The sequence below is a fragment of the Drosophila ficusphila genome, unplaced genomic scaffold (assembly GCF_018152265.1).
Source record: "Drosophila ficusphila isolate 14025-0441.05 unplaced genomic scaffold, ASM1815226v1 contig_198, whole genome shotgun sequence".
NCBI lineage: Eukaryota > Metazoa > Arthropoda > Insecta > Diptera > Drosophilidae > Drosophila > Drosophila ficusphila.
The window spans coordinates 3,594,173-3,618,213 of NW_025064092.1; the positions used below are offsets into that span (position 1 = coordinate 3,594,173).

At 39.9% G+C, this 24,041-nt stretch overlaps 6 protein-coding genes and 1 long non-coding RNA gene across 9 annotated transcripts in view; 5 read left to right on the forward strand and 2 right to left on the reverse strand.

Annotated features, from left to right (window-relative positions):
* Window positions 1-120: 120 nt before the first annotated feature.
* Window positions 121-865, reverse strand: LOC108095619 (probable 39S ribosomal protein L49, mitochondrial). The gene is made up of 2 exons (XM_017196785.1): window positions 720-865; window positions 121-654 (listed from the first exon to the last, which is right to left on the reverse strand). The coding sequence occupies exons 1-2, from the start codon at window positions 774-776 to the stop codon at window positions 172-174; spliced, it is 540 nt and encodes a 179-aa protein (XP_017052274.1). The 5' UTR covers window positions 777-865; the 3' UTR covers window positions 121-171.
* A 1,186-nt stretch (window positions 866-2,051) lies between these two features.
* Window positions 2,052-3,957, forward strand: LOC108095599. Its single transcript, XM_017196763.2, has 2 exons — window positions 2,052-2,376; window positions 2,858-3,957. The coding sequence occupies exons 1-2, from the start codon at window positions 2,208-2,210 to the stop codon at window positions 3,697-3,699; spliced, it is 1,011 nt and encodes a 336-aa protein (XP_017052252.1). The 5' UTR covers window positions 2,052-2,207; the 3' UTR covers window positions 3,700-3,957.
* Window positions 3,958-4,556: 599 nt separating this feature from the next.
* Window positions 4,557-7,839, forward strand: LOC108095600 (FAD synthase). 2 transcript variants are annotated; one of them, XM_017196764.2, is made up of 3 exons: window positions 4,557-4,754; window positions 6,054-6,695; window positions 7,311-7,839. In XM_017196764.2, exons 1-3 carry the CDS (start codon window positions 4,743-4,745, stop codon window positions 7,608-7,610), a joined length of 954 nt encoding a protein of 317 aa, XP_017052253.1. In that variant the 5' UTR covers window positions 4,557-4,742; the 3' UTR covers window positions 7,611-7,839. The 2 variants fall into 2 exon arrangements, with proteins under 2 accessions (XP_017052253.1, XP_017052254.1); XM_017196765.1 differs by lacking the exon at window positions 4,557-4,754 and adding an exon at window positions 4,807-4,965.
* LOC108095601 lies at window positions 5,350-5,672 on the reverse strand. Its single transcript, XR_001771670.1, has 3 exons — window positions 5,660-5,672; window positions 5,556-5,594; window positions 5,350-5,489 (listed from the first exon to the last, which is right to left on the reverse strand). It is a non-coding gene; the product is annotated as an uncharacterized LOC108095601 (long non-coding RNA).
* A 263-nt stretch (window positions 7,840-8,102) lies between the features above and the next one.
* Window positions 8,103-10,532, forward strand: LOC108095602 (atypical kinase COQ8B, mitochondrial). The gene is made up of 2 exons (XM_017196767.2): window positions 8,103-9,727; window positions 9,785-10,532. The coding sequence occupies exons 1-2, from the start codon at window positions 8,280-8,282 to the stop codon at window positions 10,335-10,337; spliced, it is 2,001 nt and encodes a 666-aa protein (XP_017052256.1). The 5' UTR covers window positions 8,103-8,279; the 3' UTR covers window positions 10,338-10,532.
* Window positions 10,533-10,615: 83 nt separating this feature from the next.
* On the forward strand, window positions 10,616-12,052 carry LOC108095603. The gene has a single exon (XM_017196768.2). The coding sequence runs from the start codon at window positions 10,803-10,805 to the stop codon at window positions 11,835-11,837; it is 1,035 nt and encodes a 344-aa protein (XP_017052257.1). The 5' UTR covers window positions 10,616-10,802; the 3' UTR covers window positions 11,838-12,052.
* A 776-nt stretch (window positions 12,053-12,828) lies between these two features.
* LOC108095520 (high affinity cGMP-specific 3',5'-cyclic phosphodiesterase 9A) overlaps window positions 12,829-24,041 on the forward strand; it is a 115,662-nt gene continuing 104,449 nt past the window's right edge. The window contains exon 1 of one of the 2 annotated variants that reach the window (XM_017196637.2): window positions 12,829-13,443. The gene's annotated coding sequence lies outside the window, so the exon portion shown is untranslated. The remainder of the gene's footprint in view (window positions 13,444-24,041) is intronic. The other variant, XM_017196638.2, reaches the window with a different exon arrangement.

Genomic DNA, 24,041 nt, shown 5'->3' on the forward strand with positions numbered 1-24,041 from the left:
ATCTTCGTATTAACAAATATATATATTCTGCATAGAACAGCAAGAAGCCTGAAAAAGGAGGTTCCGAAGTATTTCTTAATCACAAAGCAGAAGTCCGAGTTAAATGATAAGAAATCTCAATTAAATCAACAAAATAGTTTATTGCGGCAAAGAACGAATATTAGGTGGTCTTTAGAAGCCCTTCTCCTTGAGATAATCTCGCAGGACGTCGACATGATCGCCGTGGAAGTGAATCTGACCGCTCAGTTCGTTGATCCTTGTGGCGCAGAGTTTTCCATTTCGCGACTGCTCGACCACCGCTCGTAGATCCTTTTCCAGCGCCCAGATGTCTCCTTGGACGCGACGCACCACCGTAATCCTGCGCTGGCCACGAAACTTGGTGTGGAGATACACCGGCACCATGTGATTCTTCGTCCTTGCCACAAAATAACCTAATTCTGAGCCATTTTCCTTTTGCGGCCGCCAGCCGGATGGATACTTTGGCTTCTCCAGGGGCTGTGGAACTGTGTCCGCCGGCAGCAGACGTTCCACGAACCGCCATTCGGGAGGATTGGCCACAACCTCTACGTCTGGGTATTTGTCCAGATCCTGAACTTCTCGTGATGAACGAAAACTGGACAACAGTGCCGGTTGCATGTGCAACTTTCTTGTGAGCTGTTGGGAATATTAAACGGTTTTAGGGCCTTTTTTCACTGGGATCATAAGGTTTAAATACCCACCTGACTTAGCTTTTGGCAAAGGCCACTGCTCAGCATCAATTTTCCACTCGCTGACATGTTTTTCGCTATGAAATAAACTGATTTTCCTTTAAAAATACAACAATTTCCAAATTGATTATGCGACCAGCTGTAGTGTTGGAAAGTCAGCACGCACCAGCTAGAGGTGTAAAAATTAAGCAATATTTGTGGCGATATTTCGGTATTGAGCTTTGATGGAAACTATCGGACCCATTCTCTAGCTATAAACTTGTAAAAAATTTAATATAATTTCCACAGAATTCGAAACAAATGTATAACGAAGTTTATATATATATTTTTTTGTAATATTTCAAAATTTTTATATAAAAGAACATTATTATTACGAGGAATACAAATTTTGTGAGTTTTTGTTTGAAAAAACTTTGTTGTTTTCAAAAACTTACTCGTTACAATATAAATACCAATCCTGATCTGGTTACTACACCAGAAAGAAACACAATTTATTTGAATAATAATTAGGTTTATTTTTATTTAAATATTTGTTTACAAAAACAGGTAGATAAATAATATAAATAAACGTATATCCAAATTTTAACTTACTTTTGTGTTCTGCCTATTAACCACTCCAATTCTTCTCCAAGTGAGTATAAATTCTGAAAAGAATCATTAAGACCTCATTTGAGTCTAATTTATTTTGCGTTTGCAACACATATTTTATTTGATTGCTTTTGATTTCTTTGCTTTTGATTCGTATGCAACAAATGCAGCCTGTGACGTCATCGGCAAAGCTTTTCTATCTCGCACACACACAACCGTTGCAAGTGCTGCATTTGAAATGTATTGCTTATACAATTTTTATTGCACTGCTGCAGCTGTTGTTCGCCGTTGATTATTTCGATATGCAGTCATCGGGGTATATCGAATTAGTCGGTTGGTTTGTGGGCATCGAAACACTTTTTGATCCCTTTAGGGATAACCCATATTTTGAATTTATTTAGAATGTATGCAATTGTTTTCAGCTATTCATAACAAGAGAAACCAATTCTTACAGTTTCTAAGTGTGCTTTTATTTTGTAATATATTAGTCAACTATTTGAGTTATGACCGTATTGGAATTAGATCTATGGTTGTTTTTAATTATACTTTACTTCTAAAAAAAATATAGCATTTTTGTTTTCTGTCTAGGGTATTGTCTCGTCGTTTGATCCTCAAAAAAAACCATTACCACTTGTTGTTGCTGCTGTTTTGTGCCAGCATAAAGTGTTTGCGCTGCAGCTTTTGTTGCTATTTGCTATTTGCAATTTGCAATTGGCGCGCAGTGGGATTTTAAAGCTCAGTTTTGGTTGCGCGGCCGCTGCGAGCAGTGTTGTTGCTGCGGCGTCCTCCTCTTTTCGCTGCCCCACACTCTCTTCTTTGACCCCTTCTTGCTCCGTCCCTGGACTGTGTGTGATTTACCGTTAAAGAACGAGACAGAAACAGGAATAAAGTGCGTGCGAGCGGGACGGAGGCATGTGCTGGGTCACAATGGCACGCAAGGACGATCCCGTTTTCAACGTGCGGTTCGTGCAATTCGTCGAAAATCAGCCATGCTTGTGGAACTATACGCATCCAGGATACAGCAAAAAAGAGGAGGTGCAGAGGGCGTGGCAGCAGGTGGCCAATGAGATCAAGGACACGGGTGAGAATCAGCAACAACAAAGAAAAGAAAACGGTGAAAAAACAATCTTTTTTCCGCCTGATTCTTCTTCGCCGCCAATTGCGTGCTCATTTTACTGTGCGTGTGTGTGTGTGTGTGTCTATGATGCAAGCTTTTGCGGGCTGGTGTGCGTGTGAATCCCATGCAGTTGGTGTTTCTTGCTGTTTATTTGTTTTGTTTTTTTTTTTTTTTTTTTTGCATTTGTGTAGGTGTGTCACTGTGTCGCGCAGTTTTTGCCTGTAATTTGTTGCTGTCTTTGCGTTTGCTTTTCGGTTACTGTTGCTTTTGAGTTTGCAATTTTCTTTTGTACAGCAATTGTTGCACTTAGCGGAAATACACTGTAAAAAAAATGATTGCTGTTTTTAATATTAAAATTTATTTATGATTTTATGTAGAGCTTAAAACTTTCAACTCAGAACATATAAGATTTACTTTTTTATTTATTTTTCCTCGACTTTTTTAGTGCGCAACTGCCGCGAGAGGTGGCGCACTATAAGAAGCAGCTTTCTCCGATCCTTAAAGCTGGCACGCACACAAACCGGCCGCGGAAAGCGCAAATACTACCTGTCCAAGTACCTGCAGTTCCTCATTCCCTACACCAAATCGCGATCCTGTCACAAGGTGGTTTCGCACAGTACGAATCCTCCGGCAGGAATGGTCCTGCGAAAGCCCGGAAACACGGCAGGTATACCACCCATATATCCGGATCCAAATCAGCAGGCAGACGATGACGAGGAGGCCAAAGGGAGCGACAGCGAAATGCCGCTGGACGTGCAGGTTTCCGAGGAGGAGGCTCATCCGAGAAGGGATCGGGATCAGGATCAGAATCAGGATCAAAATCAGAGCCAGGAGCAACCCACCGCATCTCTGCCCGTCCGCCTGCAAGCCATCAAAGTGGAGCAGCCCTCCTTGAATCCCAATGCAAGCCTGAATCAAAATCCCCAACTGGACAGGATTGCGGGCCATCAGTCGCTGGTCTCAGTTCCCGCCGCAGCATTGGGCAATCACCTGGACTGGTCGGATCTGACGCAGTGGTTCAAGGGCAATCACACCAACAACAATCCCCATAAGTTAACCTCGCCACCGCCCCCGCCGGCCACGCCCTCTTTGGGAGCTTTATCAGGCGGATTGGGGCACGGATCGGGAGCCATTAACCTGCCCATTCCTCCGCCACCAGATGCCGATTACTCCTTTCTGATCAGCCTGCATCCGTACCTCAAGGAAATGAGTGGCAAGCAGAATCGACGATTCCGCCAGAAAGTCGTTGGCCTCATCGACAATGTCCTGGATAACATAGATGTCTGAGTTTGCGGGAAAATCTACACAGGGGGAAGTCATAACAATTGGGACAGTGATTAGCATTTAAATTTTAAATTGTGAAACCAACAACACTTGTCTAACTTCATAAATAGTTGAAAACGGTTTCTTAAAATAACGCAAGTATTAGGATACTCGCTAAATGTTGAAATGTGTCGTTTTGGACCTGCTATTATAACCTTTTATGCAGATCCAATCAAGGAAAATTTTGAGAAAGATAATATAGAACAACAAATATTAAACACATTCAAGCAAAAAATGTTTATCTATAATATTTTTATATACAATTTACCTATTGGGGAATTCAAAAATATGTACCTTATAGAAAAACACATAGTCTTAATTATTTATGCCTAAGATAAGTAAATTAAAAAAAATTATGTCATGTTCACTTCGCTTAATCTTTTAAAGCCTAATTAGTGTAAAACGCCCAATTTTGTGATATTTTCTCACCGTGTAGAAACCACCAAAAAACTAGGACGAAATGAAGAACACACACCCAGAGTAACGCCAACAGTGCCCATTTATTATATGTGTAGAGCGTATTTTTATTGTGCTTTTTGTTGTTAAACACACACGAACACCAATTTGTTATTTGTAAAATAAAAATTAAAAAAATAAATGTTTATTTAAATTTTATTAGAAGGAAGTTGGCAGATTTGCAGAAATCAAAATGTATTCCGTTGTCATTGCTTTTCACTTAAATTGAAAAATGTTGAATCAAAATTGAATTTTCTTACTTGTTTCAAAATGTTTTTAACAATATTCTTTAAAGTAGCTATTTTTTTAAATTTTTAGCTTCTTCCCGCCTTTACCCAATGTAATCGATAGTTCGGCGGGAACAGCTGATTTTCGATAGTCCGCGAAGCTTCGAGCATTTGTTGTTTCGTTGTAGTTGTTGTCTCAATAAGGCAAAAAGAAATGAAATTACTGGCACGGAATAACAATTAACAAAATGAAATAAATGCATTATCACCGCTGCGAAAAAAGTAGTTAAATGTGCCAGTAATTCCCGCAGCAACGACAAATACATGCGAGCTTGGGTGAGTGTTTGTGCGTGCGTGTGCCTTATGTGTGACCACCATGTGTTCGATTTGTTGTTGGTGTGTGTGTGTGCCTGAGGTTTTCGGTTAAATTTTGCTTTTTTTTGCTTACTTTTTCAATATGAATGTGATGTAATTTTGGCTGGCTGATAAGCCAAATCAGTTGCACGCCAACCGTCAAAGCATTTACCACGTTAATCAGAAGGCTTAAGTTGGTTTTTTGAAACACAAAGTTACATAACCCTGCAGTTCCAAAATTGCTTTGTCGTCGAAGAAGTGTGCGAAGCCGCACCGACGACAGCGGGGGTAGCAGCCTTAGCCGCAGCGGCGCGAGTTTATAGAGACATTTTATATGGCACCGCCGTCTTCGGGATACATGTCGCTCTCGATGACTTTTTTGTCCGTTTCATCGAACAAGTCGTCGGTGGCTTATACGAATTTTGTATGGAGAAAATTCGTATAAGCCATTGTTGCTTTCGTAGCTGACGTGGAGGCGAAGTTTTCAACGATGGCTTTTGCGAGGATGTCCTTAGCGAAATCATCTATGTCAAGCCTAAAAATGTCATCCCCAAATTCATATGAAAAACAATATATATATATTTAATTCTTTTTTATTTTATTAATTTATCTTATTTTGTAATATAAGAAATAAGTACATAAATAATATGAAATTCGAAAGTTTTTGTTTACCACTTCTGTGGAGTACTTGCAGGCCATCGGCTGTTTTGCGTCCATCTATGGTACAAATATTTTTATTATTACATGTTATATATTACTTTTTTTAATCTAAAGTAAACTTACCTTTCAAACGAATTTATGGGACATATGTATGGCTGAATCCTAAAAAGATTTAAATAAGTTTGTAGTAAAAAACATAATGTTTTTGTAATATTAACGACACTTACATGATTTTTAAACATTTCCGCTGCCAGTTGCACAAGTGAAGTAATTTCACAACCAATAGTCGACGCACTACTTAAAAGAATGACGCAGTTTCATTTTTCTCCGATCGAAAGAATAGAAGACAAATTTGGAGTCGGGCCGCCGTCGGGTGCAAGCAACGATTCGTGTTATAAGAGTGAGAAAGAGAGGAACACTTAGGAATATCCCTTTTCCTTTCCTACACACTGATTGCCTAATTGCAAAAAGTCCACAGTGGACATCCAGAACTGCAGGGAAATAACAGCCCTTCAAGTGCACACACACACAAAAGCCTTTTTCAAATTTCGGAGAAAGTTTTTGTTTATTTTTATTGGGTTTCCCAGCTCGATTTAATTACGATTTTCTCGGCATTGACAGCTTGTGACGTCATCGTTTTTGTTGGCCAGGGTACGGCCACGCCCCCGGCTACTGATACGCCCACTGAGCACGATGAATGAATGCCGCCAAATTACAAAAACAGCAAATTGCAACATAATACCCACAAAAGCAGCTATTATAAAGCATTTGTTTGTGGACAAAAGGAGCATGTCGGGACGTACCGAGGATCCTGAAGATGTGGTGGCCACCCAGAATCAAGATGCATTAGTTTCCTGGGAAATAACCCAAGAGGATCGCCAGGCAATCCAAGAGAGACAGCGCAAGGCCTTCGCCTTCTTCACGGAAACCCTGCAAATCTACGGCGTCGAGGAGCTAATCTTCTGTTTTAATGGCGGCAAGGACTGCACCGTCCTCCTGGATCTCCTCATGCGCTACCTCCGCCAGGAGAACATTTCCAGCGGTGACATTCCCATGTTGTACATTAAATCCGGGGACTCCTTTGCGGAAATCGATGATTTCGTCGAACAGTGTGTGCGCAACTACCACGTGGAACTGGTGGAGTACGAAGGATCTCTCAAGGAGGCACTCACCCACATGGCAGAGGATATGCCACGGATCAAGGCCGTTTTTGTGGGCAGTCGGGACACAGATCCTTACTGCCAGCACTTGGCGCCCATGCAGGTGAAGCCAAAAAACATTTATTTTAAATGCAAAGTAATCGAAAGCCATAGGTTATTTGAAAAGCCAGTCAATACAGTACAGATTTTTGCCACATTTGAACATCAGATGGTGAAATAACCTTTGAACTTGTCTCTTGTCTAGCAACAAATATTTAATTGGCTTATTTTATGTTGCCAAGAGCATTGCCTTTTCGAGCACAGCTGTTTTTTAGGCAATTATTTCTTTTTACAAGTACCACTATGATATGAATTTTGAAACGCCATGTCGTGTCACAGATAACGGTGTACTTATATCAGATACTCGTTGAGTGGTGTCTGTGGTTTATTAGCTATCAAGCACGTACAATATCCTCAAGCACCTTACGAAAAATATTTTTAATTACCATACTTTGTAATTAGATTAGACCTTTTGAACCTTTTAAATTATAATTCTTTTCTGAAAAGTAATTGATTTTTAAGAACGTCGCAAGGTTAATTGTTATTTTTTTTTTGAACAATTAGTGACCAAAGGTAAAAATATAACGGGTAAAGTAATTCATGTTGATTGCACTTTTAAAGCTTATAAGTTAAAAATGTAATTAGTTAAACTAAAGACATATTTGTTTTTATGTTTTAGCCGACGGATAACGACTGGCCACCGATGATGCGACTTAATCCCTTACTCCAATGGACTTACCACGACGTCTGGCACTATATCCACTTAAACTCGGTTCCCTACTGCAGTTTGTACGATCGGGGTTATACCTCCATCGGCAACCGCTCCAACACAATTCCCAATCCGCATCTCAGGAACACCGATTCCGAATGCGACTGTGATCCCGATTCAGCCTGCTCCTGCGATCCTCATGGCTATAAACCAGCCTGGAAACTGGAAGATCCTACCCTGGAACGTGCTGGTCGCCTGCCCAGAAAGTAGATCGAATGGACCTCGGATTTCGGATCCCACGATAAATAGCAAAAGTGCCTGTCGCGTGGCTTTAGTGCAATTGTCTAGATTAAACTTTAGTTAGTCACAAATTGTATATAGAGGTATGCATATTCGCTTGTGATTTGGATTTCGGTGTACATACTTAATCTTATATTTTTTACGATCTAAGCTAGACTGCTGAATAAATGTGAGCTCTATTGTCGGTTCACTTAAGCAACATCATTGTTTTTCTTTAAACTTTCGGTATGAATTAAAGAAACTTGTATTTTATAATTTAGAATTTTCTTAAATCTTAAACATATGTATGCGTCTTCAGGGAGATTTAGTTATCGGGAGGCCATATTGGATTAATTAATATTATGTCTAAATTATTATAGTACCCTATTAAAAAATAGATAGGAATAGCTTGAAATCGTTGTGGTGCCAGCACTGTTACTGCTTTCTAGCTTAAAAAGCTAGAATTAGCTTATTACCGCTGATGTGGCAACACTGGATGGCCAGGCAGCTGATTTTGCAGCTGATTATTGCCGAATTTTCACAACATTGCGCGATACCTCGAACATTTTGATATTTTTACTCGATTTACGTAATCCGGAGGCGAAGATCACCTGTGATTCACCCACGCGAGAGCTGCAAACCAGTATTGCCTCGCTAGCGATGTCGCGATCCGCTCAAGAAGTTGCGGCGCTGCTGCGGGGACTGCGGATTTTGGTGGAGGCGTGTGGGCGCGAGCATCTCGCCCACGGTCGTCATCTGTGGAGCAATTCGAGCATTCGTGAGCTAATCGCCGAGAATGCCGAACAGACAGCACAGCTGGTGAGAAATTCCAGCAAAAATCCAACGGAGGAGCTGAAAAAACTGCAGCAATCCCTCCAAGAAACCGGCGAACGAGGCTACGTGGTGGCCAAAGGAATTTGCTCGCTGCTGGAGACCAAAATCAAGATGTCACGCGCGGAATCAAGCGAGTCGGAACCCCCTTCAGCTTACCCCTCTCCACCGAGAAAACCCACAACGCCCACTGGCCAAAACATCACCAATTGGGATGCCGCCAATTTGGATATATCCTCCATAACGCTCAAGGAGTTCGAGGAGATACTCTCGAAACGCAACAAAGATCGGAGCGTTAGCCTGCGCACTCCGGCCACCAAGAGCAGTCAAACGGTGCCGCCGAAAACAAAGGGAAAACCCGATCAACCCGATCCGGGGATCATTGGCCAGGACACCGAGTATGTCAACAATGTTCTCCGCTTTGTGGCGGGTGCCAAGACGCCGGAGGAACCCGACACGCAGATCAAGAAGCCTCCGCAGCAGGGCATCGATGTCCCGGAACTGAGCAAAGTGGCCAAACAGCGAAAGGTTCCCTCCTCGCGAATCGGCAGGATGGCCTCCTTTGGCGGTTTGTTCGCGGGACTGGGCATCGGAACCATCAACGAGCTGACCAAGGGAGCTCTGGGCCTGGGCGGTTCGACCAGCATGCGGGAGGCCCTTCTGAGTCCCGCCAACGCCGAACGAATCGTCGACACGTTGTGCAAAGTGCGTGGAGCTGCTTTAAAGATCGGACAAATCCTGAGCATCCAAGATTCCAGCGTGGTATCGCCGCAGTTGGCCAAGGCTTTCGAGAGAGTGCGCCAGGCGGCGGACTACATGCCCGACTGGCAGGTGGAACGGGTGATGAACACCCAATTGGGCGCCGACTGGCGAAAGCGACTCAGCCGCTTCGATGACAAACCTTTTGCGGCCGCTTCCATTGGCCAGGTGCACCGCGCCACGCTGGCCGATGGCATGGACGTGGCCATCAAGATCCAGTATCCCGGCGTTGCCCAGAGCATCGAGAGCGATATCGATAACCTGGTTGGCATGCTCAAGGTGTGGGACGTCTTTCCGCAGGGCTTCTTCATCGACAATGTGGTGCGCGTGGCCAAGAGGGAGCTGCAGTGGGAGGTGGACTACGATCGCGAGGCGGAGTACACGGAGAAGTTCCGCGAGATGATCGCACCCTATCCGGAGTACTATGTGCCGCGCGTGGTGCGCGATCTGACCACCTCGAGTGTCCTGACCACCGAATTTGTGCCAGGAGTTCCGCTCGATAAGTGCTTCGATTTGAGGTAAACTAATTTCTGCTCTATTTCTGCTGACCCAAAACTAAACCCAATCCCTTGCAGCTACGAGCATCGTGCCCACATTGCCGCCTCCGTGCTGAAGCTCTGTCTGCGCGAGCTCTTCGAGATCGAGTGCATGCAAACGGATCCGAATTGGTCGAACTTCCTGTACGATGCGCCCAGTCGTCGCCTGATGCTCATTGACTTTGGATCGACGCGCTTCTATCGGCACGAGTTCATCCGGAACTATCGCCAGGTGATCATGAGTGCGGCGGACAACAATCGCCAGGGCGTCCTGGAGATGTCCCGCGAAATGGGTTTCCTCACCGGCTACGAAACGAAGCAAATGGAGCAGGCGCATGTGGATGCGGTGATGATACTCGGCGAGATCTTCCGCTACGACGGCGACTTCGACTTCGGCAAGCAGAACACCACGGAGCGGTTGGCTGCTCTGGTGCCCACAATGGTGGCGCATCGACTGTGTCCGCCGCCCGAGGAGATCTACTCCATCCATCGGAAGCTGTCGGGAATATTCCTCCTGTGCGCCAGACTGAATGTGCGCATGAACTGCGTTCCCTTCTACAAGGACATCGTCCTGGGCAAGTTCAAGGACTAGTGGGAGCCAGGCTCTCCACACTTCACCTTTCACCTTTTTTTTCTTAACACTTAAGTGCGCTTAATTTGTAAATGCGGCTGGCGAAACGATTACAGATTTTGTTGTAACAACTAACCCTGTATTCTTAAACTAAATAACTTTCTGGAAGGGATATCACAAGTAGCTGAATGGGATAATAAATGTTTTGAAAAAACATTTTAATTTTCATTATTCATAGGTTGGTTTAGGAATACAAAGGAAATTCCAAAAAATTAATCTGCAATTTACGGGTGAAAAATAATACTTACATTGGATTACCTTTGAATTATGAACTGGTGAACCTTAAATTAAAGCGTTAAATCCCTCACAAAAATATTAAAAGTAGGCTTTAAGAAGAGCTTCCATTAAAAGATATAGTTTTACTTTTTAAAACCCAGTAAACACTCACCAAATACATTTGCTTTTTTTTTTTACTGATATCCAAAAATGAAGAAATCTACAAAGAAAAACAAACAGGAGAACCTGGTGTTCCACCGCGACTGTATAGCCGATTCCGACAATTCTCTATATTCGGATGACTCTGAGGAGGAGGAAGAGGCCACCGAGGAGCAATCTTCCGCCATTCGGGAGATTTCCTGGGAGGATTTGAAGCGCGAAATGGGTGAAATGAATCGAACGCTGGACGACATGCAGATGCGCTTGGCCATCGATCCCTACGGTCGGGACTTGAATTTGGAGCGTGAAAGGGATGCGGAAATGGGTCTGGAGCCGGAGGACACCCGCTGGATGATCCTGCACGGCAGCAAGGATCCCCCAGTGAGGGAGTTGCAGCTGAACAACCTTCGCATTCGCCGGCAGTTGGATGCACTGATTCGCTGTTCGGAGCTGGGAAGCGGACGACTCCTGGCCCTGGATCGCCTGTTCACCCGGCAGAGGGAGACGCTGGTGGAGCGCCGCAAGGAGCACGAGCAGGTGTTGTCCTTCCACCTGACCAAACAGTTGGAGGCGGGCAAGTGCCTTCAGCGGTATCGATATGCCCGCGACTTGTACGCCAGTTGGCGGGAGCTCTTCAACATGGGTCGCCATCTGAAGGAGGCGTTCAAGAAGTACCTCGCCCGCTCCCAATCCCGCATGCAGTACCGGGACCTGAAGAAGCGGGCGCTCGAGGAGATCGCCGCCGCACACGAGACCTGTCTGGGTTCCTCGAAGGCTTTGATTTCCCGCGTTCGCGAGTTGGAAATGGGTTTGGCCCCACTGGGATTCTATCGTCCCTCGGTTGGATCCCGCCTTCTTGGCAGCGTCGTCTCGGCCGGAGTGGCAACCGCCGAGATGCATCGCATGGAGGAGCGGCCCGGTCGTCCTGTCATCGTGATGGCCAATCGATGGCAGCGGAGGTCCCTTCGCACAGTGAAATTCACCCGGGGGGATCTGCTCACCATTCCGGTGGCTGTGCCTCCAGTGGAAAGCACCTGGTACGGCAAGATGCAGAACATGCTCCTCCACCCTCCCAAGCTGTTCTAGTGCTCTCTTGGGAGGTGGCACTAAATTCTGTGTTTCCAGCATCGAAAATGTGGTTTCAAAGCTCTTGATTAGCCACACAAAAGTATGCTATTAAATATTTACTTTGTGATCAGATCGATGTGAATACGAAATACTTTACTCTTAACTAGAGGTACTAATATTTGCTTGGAGTGTAATTCAACATAGTGATAAATGTAGATCTATTATTTCGTTAATTATTCCTTTTTTAATGCTTACCATGCTTTTTTTTATAGTTTACCATGATCCTGTATTTTAATGTGGTGTTTTTTTTTAAGTGTCAGTTACCATAATATTTCCAAGTGAAGCTAAACAAGAACTTTTTTAAGTTGTTGCTAGCATTATCCTTTAATTATAGATCGCAAGTAAAGTTAATTAACAACTTAAGAGCATTGAAGAAAGCACTTCTAAGAGCGACAAACAAGCATAAGAGAGCGAATGATCTTCACTGTGATCCGAGGCTCCAACCAGCTATTTACTAGGTGAGAGAAAACGATTTCCTCGGTTCTTTTTGTGGAAGAACTGGAATTTTTTAATGGGAACTATCACTGACAAATCGCTCAGGTTTAGTCCAGATCTCTCGGAGTATCGACTGAATCGTTGGGGAAAACGTTGTCCAATGTAAAGATACTTTAAGCCAACTTGAAGAAGGCGCCTCTAGCGGACAAAAAAGAGGATGTCAAACTGCCCACATGCACCGCATAAGGGTTTGGCAACACACTCTATTGCTGTGTCTTTCACACTTATTATAAAACACTCTTTTATTCGCATTTATTTTACGATCATTGGCTTAATCGTTTGAAAAACGTTGTCGCATGTAAAGTTTCTGTCTACCAGATGAAAAAAAGCGCCTCTGGCGGACGATGGTGGGGTGATTGACTAAGCCCATTTTAAACCCAACGCACCGCATAGGGGCTAAACAACACACTCTATTCCGGTTCCTTTCGCACTTGCGAGAAAACACCCTTTCACTCGCACTCATTACAGTGCGCAATAGTGAACTGACGGATCGGTGGAGACTACCTTATACTTATTCCACCATGATCGGCGAGACCGTTTCCAATTCTGTCGGCGGTTCGCAGCGTGAATATCGCACCGGAATCGAGAGATATTGAAAGCGGAGCGAACATCGGGGATAACAAAAACAAAAGCGGAACTGCTACCGGGCGTTAACTATTTTAATTGAATAATACAGGGCTAGTAATTGCGGTAAATCGGGTAATGAAGTTGTGCAGTTTTACAGTTATTTTTTTGGTGCCAAATCTGAGTTTTAATCAATTCTACAAGTCTGTTTCGTTTAATACTTCTCAGCGCGCGTCTATTCGAATTTTCGCGCGTTTACCTTCTTAAATTGTTTAATTTTATATTGTTTATGATAATTCATGAATTCAAATAGTTTTTTGTTGTTTTTGTTGAGAGTGCAGTGCGTGTGTTTTGTGAGGAAGTTACAGTTTACTGGTGGTTAGCTTCAATTGTCGAGCAACAAAAATAAATAAATAATACAGCAGCAGCAGCAGCCGCTGCAACAATAGCAAAAACAACAAAGCGATGCTGATTGATGTCACACACACAACAACAAAAAAATAAAGTAAGTAGCAGACAATTGGATTTGCATGGCGAAGAAGAAGAGCGAAGAGCCGAGTTTATCAATGAAAGTGAACTGTGGGAGTTGTTCGCTTTCTGCATGTGTGTGTGTGTGTTTAGCCAGTGGTGCACTCACATGGGGGCGTCAGGGGTTATTAGCCCCCTCCCGAGAAGATTAGAAATACCAAACAGCTATGATCGAGCTTTAATTTATGCAAGGAATTCGCTTCAGCAAAGAGTTTATCGTCGACCGGCGGTTTTAAAGGTTAATAACCCCATAGAGATTATATTATTTAGTAATATAATACAAAAACTATTTTTGGAGTCGCAGGCAAGTTGCATAATAGGTAATGAAACAGAATACATTTACCTTACATTTATTTAAAGATATCTCTTTTATTTTAATTAGGCAAAAACTACTGTTTATCTAAGCCCCCCTTAAAAAGACACTTTCTACGTTAGTGATTGGGTTGCATTAGAGGTGCTCGATTATTCCATTATTATAACGATGCTGCGGGGAGCAAAGAAATGTACATATAGAGTTGGAAAAATAGAAAAATGGAGAGGAGGGTGAGTAAGTGTTAAGAATTAAAAACAAATTGTAAGAAAGTGATAAGAGGACTCTTGTTAGAAATACTGGGTTCAAAAGTGCGAACATCTTTGTTTTAAAAGACTTTGCACGTTTTAGGAAGCTTAAAACTAGATAAGAAACTAGCCACTAATGTATGTTTAATTGCATACGTAAAGGTTTATTCCTTAACATTCTGAATCTTTTAATATTTACTTGACGTTCAATTTATCATCTTCATAATTATTGAATGCCCACACGTATTTTAGTTTATAATTAATAGCAATCTGAAGCAGTTACTTATAAAAATTATAGTTTAAAAGCTACGGTTTCCAATAAGATTTCTTTCAACCGAAAATATTTGTGTTTCTTGCCCAAGCAAAATCCATATCATATAAATTTCTAAAACGTTTAACATTTACTTAGCATAAATTTCAGTTAATATTTTCAATCGTTAGGCATTTACATATTTGTTTAAATATTTGTTGTTTGTTTTCTTTTTTGGGCGCTATCAAATCACGTTGGAAACGTCTCAATTATATATGGATTGGATGAATAAACTGTTCCAAATTCACATGTATAGGAATGTGCGTGTATGGGACAAATATATATATAAGTAAAAATATATACATATATTTCTTGATATATATGTATGTAGATGTATATATGTTGAGAAATGCCGTTGCCAGCAGCCGCTGCAGCAACAACAACATGGGAAACCTTTTGATAATCATATCACGCAGTCCCTGATAATTCGCATTGTATTTGTTTGCTATTGTTGTTGCTCCTTCTGCTTTATCAGCCCGCTCTCCTCCTCCGCTCTTTGTAGCCGCCTCTCTCGCCTCGTCTCTTTCGTTGGCGCTCTTTGGCGATCGCATTGGCGCTCTTTGGAGAAATAATAATAAATAAAACACAGACAAGACAAAAATGTCCAATAATTGTTTAATAAATTTAGACTACAGTGGAGCCTCATCATCCCGAAAAAATGAAAAATTCCCGCTACATTTCCATTAGATTTTCTGCGATCTCTGCGCATTAATTCGCGTTATCTCTGAACCCCCAGGCTAATGGAAAGTTTCCACTCTGTGTTTACATCGGGCGGGATTATGGAGGGGAAATTATGGTTTTAGCCCCCAGGAAAATTTAAGATCAGTGGGCAAATAAATTTGGAACTTATTCGCGTTTCGTTTGTTCGCGGATTATTGTAAATCTTCTTTATAAAGGATTTCTGGAATCTAAAGATTTTAGTTACTAGGGAAATTTTTTAGTTTATGTCTATCAAAATTCGAGAAGTTTTGGAGGTTTGGGGTTATATTTTGTTGATATAGAATTGATTATTATTTTTTAAGATAATACTAAAGTTTTGTTTGTGGGTTGTTTCTCCTTTTTGTCCCAGAGTAATTAACACCCTTTTGAAGAATTTGTTTATGTCTACCATGTTCAATTCCCCTTTCTTAAGTTGAATTTGAGAAGCCTTTGTTCAAATCGATAACGATTGTTTACTCGAAGACAGAATTTTCTTGTCTCGGTGGAAATTGTAATCCCCCTAAAGAGGATCATTTCCACCTTTTTATGTTGAATTTGAGAAATCAAATCGATAAATATTGTTTATTGGTAGTTCTGTCTACATGTCTCGCCGAAATTAAAAACTTCTGGAGGAATTTGTTTATGTCTACTGTAGTGCGATTCCACCTTCTTAAGTTTAATTCAAGATCACTGTTGTTTATGTCTAATGTCCAAATGCCTTAAACTCATATCGAATATTTTGTTAGTTGTTTATTTAATGTCGTTTTATATATTTGAGGTTGCCACAAGCGATTTCCATATGCATCAGTACTTGTATGATATTTTCGGATATTTTGAATATTAAATATGTAATATTTATCGATTGCACAAACAAATCCATACCCATAGGTTTTCCTTTGCAAACAAAGAGCTAGAGAAAAATGGAATGAAAAATTAAGCGCAGACAAAAAAAAAATGATTCGAAACTATTGTGTAATTTACATTAACGAGCGGATGTCGTTGGCTTCTACTATATAATGAACCAATTACCCAGTTTGTCTCTTGATTCGATTGCTCTGCAGGCACACAGATACAGATACAGAAAGAGACACGGATACAGATAAAGATACAGATGCGAAGATACATCCACATTCGTATCTGCATCTGTATCGGTGCTGTTCTGTTTTGTGCTTTTCGCAAAGTGACTGAACGAGATTTTGTGTTTTTTTTTTTGTATTTTTTGTGGCCGCACTGCTGCTCTTCCAATTCCAATTCCACTTCCAATTCCATTTCATTCATGTTGAAGACACCCACTTGAATGATTATGAGGCACTGCAGATGCTCACCGCGAGATACAGATACAGATACAGATCCCAGACTCGGATTCAGATTCAGATTCAGATCTTTTTACGGGCGCATATTTGGCCATCGTCAAGTGACGCTTCCGCATTTGCCGGTCACCCACGTGCCAAATGCTTCAGATACCCCAAATCTCGAATCTCAGTTCTCAAATCCAAAATCTCGCCTCCCCAAAAGCCGAGCGTCTCCATAAGAAGCGATCGCTCGTCAAGTGGCTGCTAGGAATGTGATCGCAGATAAGATATTCCAGATTTGGACAGCTTTGTTGGGCCTTACTCCGGTTGAAAATATTCAAGAGTCATAACACCTGTTTCTTTGAAAATATAAATATTTTAAACAATATATACTATACAATTGAAATCAAGTAAACTATTAAACATTAACCATTTGACTTTAATTAAATGTTGTTTAATTTTAACAACCTTTGTACAAAAAGTTAAAATGTTTTAGCTTGAAAATTTTATTTCTATTTTCACTGTAATTTTATCACTACTGTTATAATTAATGCTACGCACACGTAGCGAATGATTAATATTTCTTGCATAAAAAATTTCTCAGTATCGAAAACTTTTTCGTTGAAGATAAGCATAAACTTCTCTGTAACTTTTATCCGCTACAAAATTTTCCATGCAGCCGTTATTGTTTATTTATTCTGGCTCTTGAAAGAAAAGTTTACCAATCCGATTGAGACGTTGTTCGATATGTGATTGTTGTTCGCATTCGGACATAAATTGCCCATCGATAATTGCCGGGTCTTGAGATGAGAGATCCGTAATTGTGGATTTCTTGGGGTATTGCAGTGCCACTATATAATTGCCGGCAATTGAAACCTGTGGATCCTTCAAACTAGTAGTTGTTTGCGATTGGAAAAACTATCGTTGCAATTTCCTTGGCGTCGGTATTTCTTTTGCATATTCATGAGACTGCAAAATGATACCATCTCATACGAACTCACACTGCCGTACTTTTTTTTTTGTTGTCGAGGCTTGTAATTTTTTAATAACACTTAACAAACGCCTTGGACTTGGCATGTAAATTGTTGATAAATTATGTTTTTAATAGTGCCTTGCTGCTGTCGTTGTTGTTGTTGTTTTTGTTGCTGTTGTTGTTGATGTTGTTATTATTATTGTTGCTGATGACGTTGTTGTTGGTTTATGTGGTCAGATAACTGGCGCCAAAGATACGCAAAATAAATCTATGAGAACGATGGATTTGTTGAAGCGACTTCTGGATACCTCTTAAATGTGAAAACTCATTGGCTTGCAAATACATATACCTATTAAATTTAAAATTGATTTCATGGTACGAACAAATATATTTCGAAATATTCAAAAAAATATTTCATCAATTTACTGTAAAAATCTAATTAGAAATTCCAATAAACTCGTCATTAAATTTTGGTAATGCCACCGACTTTCATCGCCACTTACCATATGCTTTTTCAAATTTACAATTTAATTCCCATAAAAGCACATATGTGCGCCGATGTGTGTATATTCTATTATGTACACAAATATATCTGCTGATCTGCGCTGGTTAAATGGTAAATAAAAATTCATGTTTTGTTTGCATTTAAGCGCACCAAGAAAAATAAACAAACGAGCTGAAACAAAACAAAAACCGAAATTATTCTCGAAATATTACTTAGTAATACTAATAACAATAAATTGTCTTTTTCGGTACATTTTTTGTTGTTGCAAATACGTTTTAGATTTTCGTATATATACTTTTTAGTTATTGTTAACGGCAAAAAATGTGTAAACAATGAGGCACTCAAGTCTCTTGCAAAATGTTCGTTTTTTGCCCCCCAAAATATTGTTCAAATATTAAAGAATTCGACATAGGCACGTAGGCTAATTCATCTGTTTGGAAGCGTTGATTTCCGCTGACTTTGGTTATATTGTTAGTCATCAGGTCAAATATATAAGTTGTTAATTTACTTTTCTAAAATTTAAATTAGGTAACAAGTGATCAATTTTGCAATCTTTATTCTAAGCATTTGTCCTTAAATATCAATAAATGCTGTTTTCAGATACAGTAGTAGGTAATGATATAATATAAAATAATATATTAATAAGTTGTATAAAATCGGTAATATTTTCTTTGAAATCGGTGTTTGAAAACATTGTTGCATCGCCGATTCGAACCTAAACCTGATTGCCCGCCTATGTACCACATAATTGACTGCATTAGCCTGTGAGCAGCCAACAGATGGCACATCACATGCAATCCACATACCCCCATACCAAACCAAACCATACCATACCATACTATACCATACCATACTATAATATACCGATCCTCCAATCCTCCGATCCTCCGATCTTGCGATCTTGGTGAACTTGAGCGCATTGCGGTGTGCTCATATATTTTTCAGCCGCCGAGGATGGGAAAACTCGTTTCTCGTTGCATTCTTCGACCGGCGTCATCGATGATGCCGATAATGATAATGATGATCATATTAAAGATGGTCATGATGGGGTTCGTACTCCATTGGCATAAGCCCGGCTCGATGATGATCGCGATTTGCCTTGGCATAACGCAATGCCAAAGCTGTTGTGCCGGTTGCCTGTTGCCTGCCAGCTTTTATCTTTCATTTTTTTTTGTTTTTTTTTCTCTTTTTTTTTGTAATTTTTTTCTTTTTTTTTTTTTTGTCCGGAGTCTTGTCTCCGGGGTTCCGTTCTACAGACGACCTTAAGGGGGGGACTTGGGAGGCCAGTCGGGAGACTGGAGCAAACCACATTTTGTATTCGTACACCTGTCGAAAAATTCGAACCCTATCTCCAAAATGTAATTAGCTTTATTGTTAATCAATTATTTGAGTTAAAGAAAGCTAATATTGTTTGAATTTCAAATTTATTTTTTTATGTCAAAGGTTGTTGCCACATTTATTTAAAGAAGTTAAGCAAAATTAATATATATATGGGGTTCCGAATTAAAGGAGTTAATAAGTTTATTCTTTTTTTTAGTTTTATCTCCCATGAGAGATTATTTTAAATTAAAGAATTCGAATTTTTTAACGCCTTATAGAATTACTCATATAAAATGTATGATTATATTCTTTAACAAAGAAAGTTTCTGTGGCAAAACATCAATGTCAAAACAATGAAGGTTTTTGTAGGTTAAAAAAATTTGTGAATCATCACGATAAAAAACGTTTTTCATTTTTTATAAATCATTGGAAATACTCCAAATTATATTCTCTAGAGTATTTCCAATGATTTATAAAAGTGTTACTGTAAAATATTTACCGTTTCTACCGAATTTCAAGTTAATCTTTTATATTTTGTTTACCACTTTGTATGGAATGTAATTTAATATATTTAAACTAAATTTAATGATAAAAAAGTGTAGTTATGACGTAGTTTTCCTCCAGGTGCACTTTATGCTTTTCGATCCACATTGCGGACCTGTTGCCGCATAGTTTTCGGTTGTTTTTTCCTTTTTCTCAACCGGTTCGGCTTGGTCTGTTGCTATTTTCGTGACTCTGGATCGGTGCAGTCTCCGCTGGAAACGCGACTTACATAAAGCGAATTCATATTTACACGTTTCTAACATAGCCAGCATTTTTAGCATTTCCAGCATTTGTAGCATTTTTAGCATTTCCAGCATATCGCCTTTGATTGTGTCCAATTAATGCAGAGGGTCGAGTGGAGGCACTAATTTCGCTATAATGCCGACAAGAGTTCACTTACCGCCTTTTCAGGTCGTCCAAAGGGGGCGGTGGGTGGTTCGTTGGCGACGGCTGTGGGGGACTGGCTGTGACTCTTGATTGTGCCCGGTCGTCCCATATCAGTACTACGTAATGAAAACAAAAAATACGGGTGAAAAAAAATTATTAAAAACGTAATAAAATTGATAAGCCCGCCAGGCGGAGAACTCTAAAAATGTTCAAAAGAGAGAGAGTGCATAAGATATGTCAAGGGAAGAGAATTCCTTCTTAAAATATGGAAACAATCACCCCTGGAAGATAAAGATTACGAAGATCGTAGGTCTCAAATAAGAAAAAACAAATAATATTAGTTAAAAAGTTAATGAAATTTAGTTGTGAAAAATATTTACTGTGTTATTGTTGAGGTTGTCTAAACCTTTATACACATTTTGATCGTTTCCTATTTATAATAAGTATTTTAGGTCTTTTAATTATCAAATATTTCATATGGATAAAATTGTTTCGTTTTGACATGTGTCGATAATCAAAGTTCGCAACCTATAATTTTGTTTTGTAAATTTAAATTTTTCCGAAAAGAATTTATTTTTTTCTTAATATTCAAAAGAAAATCTTCGACTTAATTGACACACATTATTGTTAATGTAGTATAGAACAAGTTAAGATCGCCGATGAACTTTGGCATGACACGGTGGACTTTGTGCGCCAGCGGGAATAACAAACAAGTCTGTTGGTCTTGCCCACAAAAGAGAGTTCCCAAGAGAAAGATCCGCAGAGAGAGAATCGGGGAAAGAGAAAAGAGCCAGCCCAAGTGCAATATGCACGTGCTGGTCTTTCAATCGAAGAGCAAAGAACCCCACGGTCCCCCAAAAAAGTTGGCTTAAACCAGCGAAAACTGGCTGGCAAAAAAAAACAAAAAAAAAAAAAAAAAAAAAAAAAAACAGAATAAAACCAACAACAATACAAAAACATAGCATTATCAACGTTACGCTACGATGGACTGTCAAAAAGTCGTTTCTAAATTTAGACGAACTTCACCGTCGTTTTCCCTTTCCATTCCCCAGACTTCTCCATTGTGGTAATATTATTCGGGTGTCAGAGACCCCCGATGGCCGATAACGTTTTATCAAACAAATGTTTTGTCCCCGACCTGTTTGCGAATCGAATTTGAACTAGATATATGGGTTCAGTCCACAGAAAATAGTATATCTGCGTCGTACGATCCGTTGAAAGCGCTTTCAAGATCTAGTAAATCCACGTGACAGAGAAGTTTTTCCATATGTTCGAAGGTGTCAATTCGATCAGTAATAATTACTCGTAGACCGTAAAGTAAATTAATAATCAATGCTAAAATATTAAATCATGGAATAGCTCCGCAATTAATTTTAACAAGGTGTATTGGAGAGTTATCCAGATAATTTTACCATTTCTAAATCTAAAAGCTTATAGACCATTATAAAATAAGCAGCTGCTCCAATGATTTTTATAGGCATGACATCAATTAACAGATAATATAGTTTTATAGTCGTTAAATCGCCTAGCATTTAAATGGATTAATTAAATAGATACACATAAACAAAAAATTTCCGTATTTATAGATATCAGCTATTCTCGTTTGGTAGTAAAAAAACCTTATCAATTAAGTTTGTTGATATTAATTTTAAAACCATACACTCCGAATCGATATTCGATTTCACAGTTTATTATCTTTAAATAAAAGTATAAAAACAAACAAAACTTGGGGATCTGGAACTGACCATAGGAAGGAGTAAATATTTGCAGAATGTCACGGATTGTCGAAATTGAGATAGATGGGCTTGTTTGATGTTTCCTGGTGTTTACCAACCCGTCGCTTCAAAGCGGCCGACCTGGCGATGAGAAATATCCCCGATATGGAGATATAGATAAAGATACGGATAATGTGTGTGGGAGGTGGCAACAGGTGATCTCGCATTCTTGGGAAATGTTGGCGCTGTTTACCCGTTGGCAACAAGTTGTCAACAGCTCTTGAATAACTGGTTCTTGAACGGTGTTTGAACAGAACTTAATTTGGGCCAAATGCTGGGGATCTTATTTCTTTATTTCTTTTTATTTCTCTATTGTTTGCCCCACACAAACAGCACCAAAAAGATAATGGATTCGGCTGAGAGATCCGTGCTCTATCGCTTACCCAATATATCGAATCTCTAACCAACCAATTAGCGCTACAAAATGATTTTGTCGCCAAAAAAAAAAAACCAAAATAAAAACCAAATACAACAAAATGGAAAATAATCATAAAAAAATAAAACCCAGAAGTCTGGATCACACATGCGGACACGCGGTTGAATTTATTGTGATCATTAACAATGAAATTGGAATTCGGCTGAGGCGGACAAAAAAAGAAGCTAACACCTTTACGCTTGCTTTATCATTCCGGCTCAATTTGTCAACGGCTGGAATATACGGCACAATTAAAACAAATCCACACTGACGTCGCTACATGACTGGCATGATTTTGGCCAAGTAATTTGCTCGACTTTTGTTGCCTTCTTTTATTTTTATTCAAATGCGCAGCCGCAAAGTCGCGTGCCGCTCGGGAATCGAAGTTGTATAATGTCCGCTACCGATTCGATACGATCTCCAGATCTTTAGCATGCACAACATACGACGGCAAGTGCCTTGGCATTAATTTGAGTAAAAAAACGAAAATTGCAAACTTAGTTCAAAAAACACAATTGTCATTGCCAATAAAATGGAATTGTTGCCAAAAAAATAATTGAGGGGAATTTGAGGAAGTTCTTGTTTGAATACACTAAACTATAAACTATTTCATTTAACTAATTCAAATATTTATATATACACATTAATTATTGTTTCATTTGCAATGCTTCTTACTAGTTTGTATTCTTTTAATTTCACTTTCCGTTGGAAACATCCTATCAACTAAGTACATGTAATCCCGAATTGCCATAATAACACATGCAAATTGAGAGCATTTACCATTCATCTGACTTTGAATTAATTAAATATCCCACAATTCGGCCAACCTTTTCACCCTTTTATGCGATGAGTCCTCCAATAACAACCAGATGATAATAGTAATTATGGCAAACGATTACGAATACGAATACGAATACGAATTCGCATGCCATTCGAGTGGAGCTCTCTTGGTTTCTCCGTTGGCCACAACAGGATTCATCGGAACAATGCCATGTCCTTCCTAAATTTTCATTTTCCCCCCAGTGCGCGTGTATGTGTGAGTAAGTGCGTGTGTTTGTGTGTCTGTGTGTGTGTGTGTGGGGGGACTTGCGGTTTGTTGTTGCAGCCCGGAAATGGCAAGTGAAAACATCCAGCTCAATTTGCTAGCCTCGGGGATGCGACTGAGTTCAGAGGTCAGGCGAAGGCAAGGCTTCTAATATTCCTCACTCTAATGTGCACTGCAAAGAACTTTTGGTGAACAAAAAATTGAGTAAGGAACTGTAAAGCCAAATGACATTGAGTAGTTAGTTAGAAATTAAAACTAATAGCTACAATTTAATTTAATAAAACAATTGATTTTTAAACAATCTATAGATATAGTTAAAAATAATTGATCATATCAGATAAGCAATGTTACTACTGTTTTTGTTGGATAACTATCTTGTGTTTTTCCTCTCTAAAAATTCTTTTTCTGAACTTAACAAATTTATGAACATTTTTTTCCCTGTCTGATTTAACTTTTCTCCGGTGTGTGAGCTTGGGCATTATAGCTGGGAAAAATAGTGAGACAAACATGGATGTTGGCATTTCAAATCCTGATCTGTGTCCTCAAATTCCAAACTGGGTAACTGTGGAGGTATTTCAAATGAAACAGGTTATGATGATCCCTTTTAAGCTTCAGAATATGGTTTATTAAGCAACTCAAACAGTTGTTACTGAACTGAAACTACATTTCATTTCGATTGATTGGAAACCTTCAAACCCGCTTCTAAATTAACTTATCTATCTACGTGTATGTAGTTTAAAAGCATTCGAAAAC

Bases quoted from the DNA above. Each gene is read 5' to 3' on its own strand.
- LOC108095619 (XM_017196785.1), bottom strand. From the start codon at position 776: ATGTCAGCGAGTGGAAAATTGATGCTGAGCAGTGGCCTTTGCCAAAAG. The intron at 655-719 runs GTGGGTATTTAA...TATTCCCAACAG, and splicing joins TTTGCCAAAAGCTAAGTCAG to CTCACAAGAAAGTTGCACAT.
- LOC108095599 (XM_017196763.2), top strand. From the start codon at position 2,208: ATGTGCTGGGTCACAATGGCACGCAAGGACGATCCCGTTTTCAACGTG. The intron at 2,377-2,857 runs GTGAGAATCAGC...CGACTTTTTTAG, and splicing joins CAATGAGATCAAGGACACGG to TGCGCAACTGCCGCGAGAGG.
- LOC108095600 (XM_017196764.2), top strand. The intron at 6,696-7,310 runs GTGAAGCCAAAA...TTTATGTTTTAG, and splicing joins AGCACTTGGCGCCCATGCAG to CCGACGGATAACGACTGGCC.
- LOC108095602 (XM_017196767.2), top strand. From the start codon at position 8,280: ATGTCGCGATCCGCTCAAGAAGTTGCGGCGCTGCTGCGGGGACTGCGG. The intron at 9,728-9,784 runs GTAAACTAATTT...AATCCCTTGCAG, and splicing joins GATAAGTGCTTCGATTTGAG to CTACGAGCATCGTGCCCACA.
- LOC108095603 (XM_017196768.2), top strand. From the start codon at position 10,803: ATGAAGAAATCTACAAAGAAAAACAAACAGGAGAACCTGGTGTTCCAC.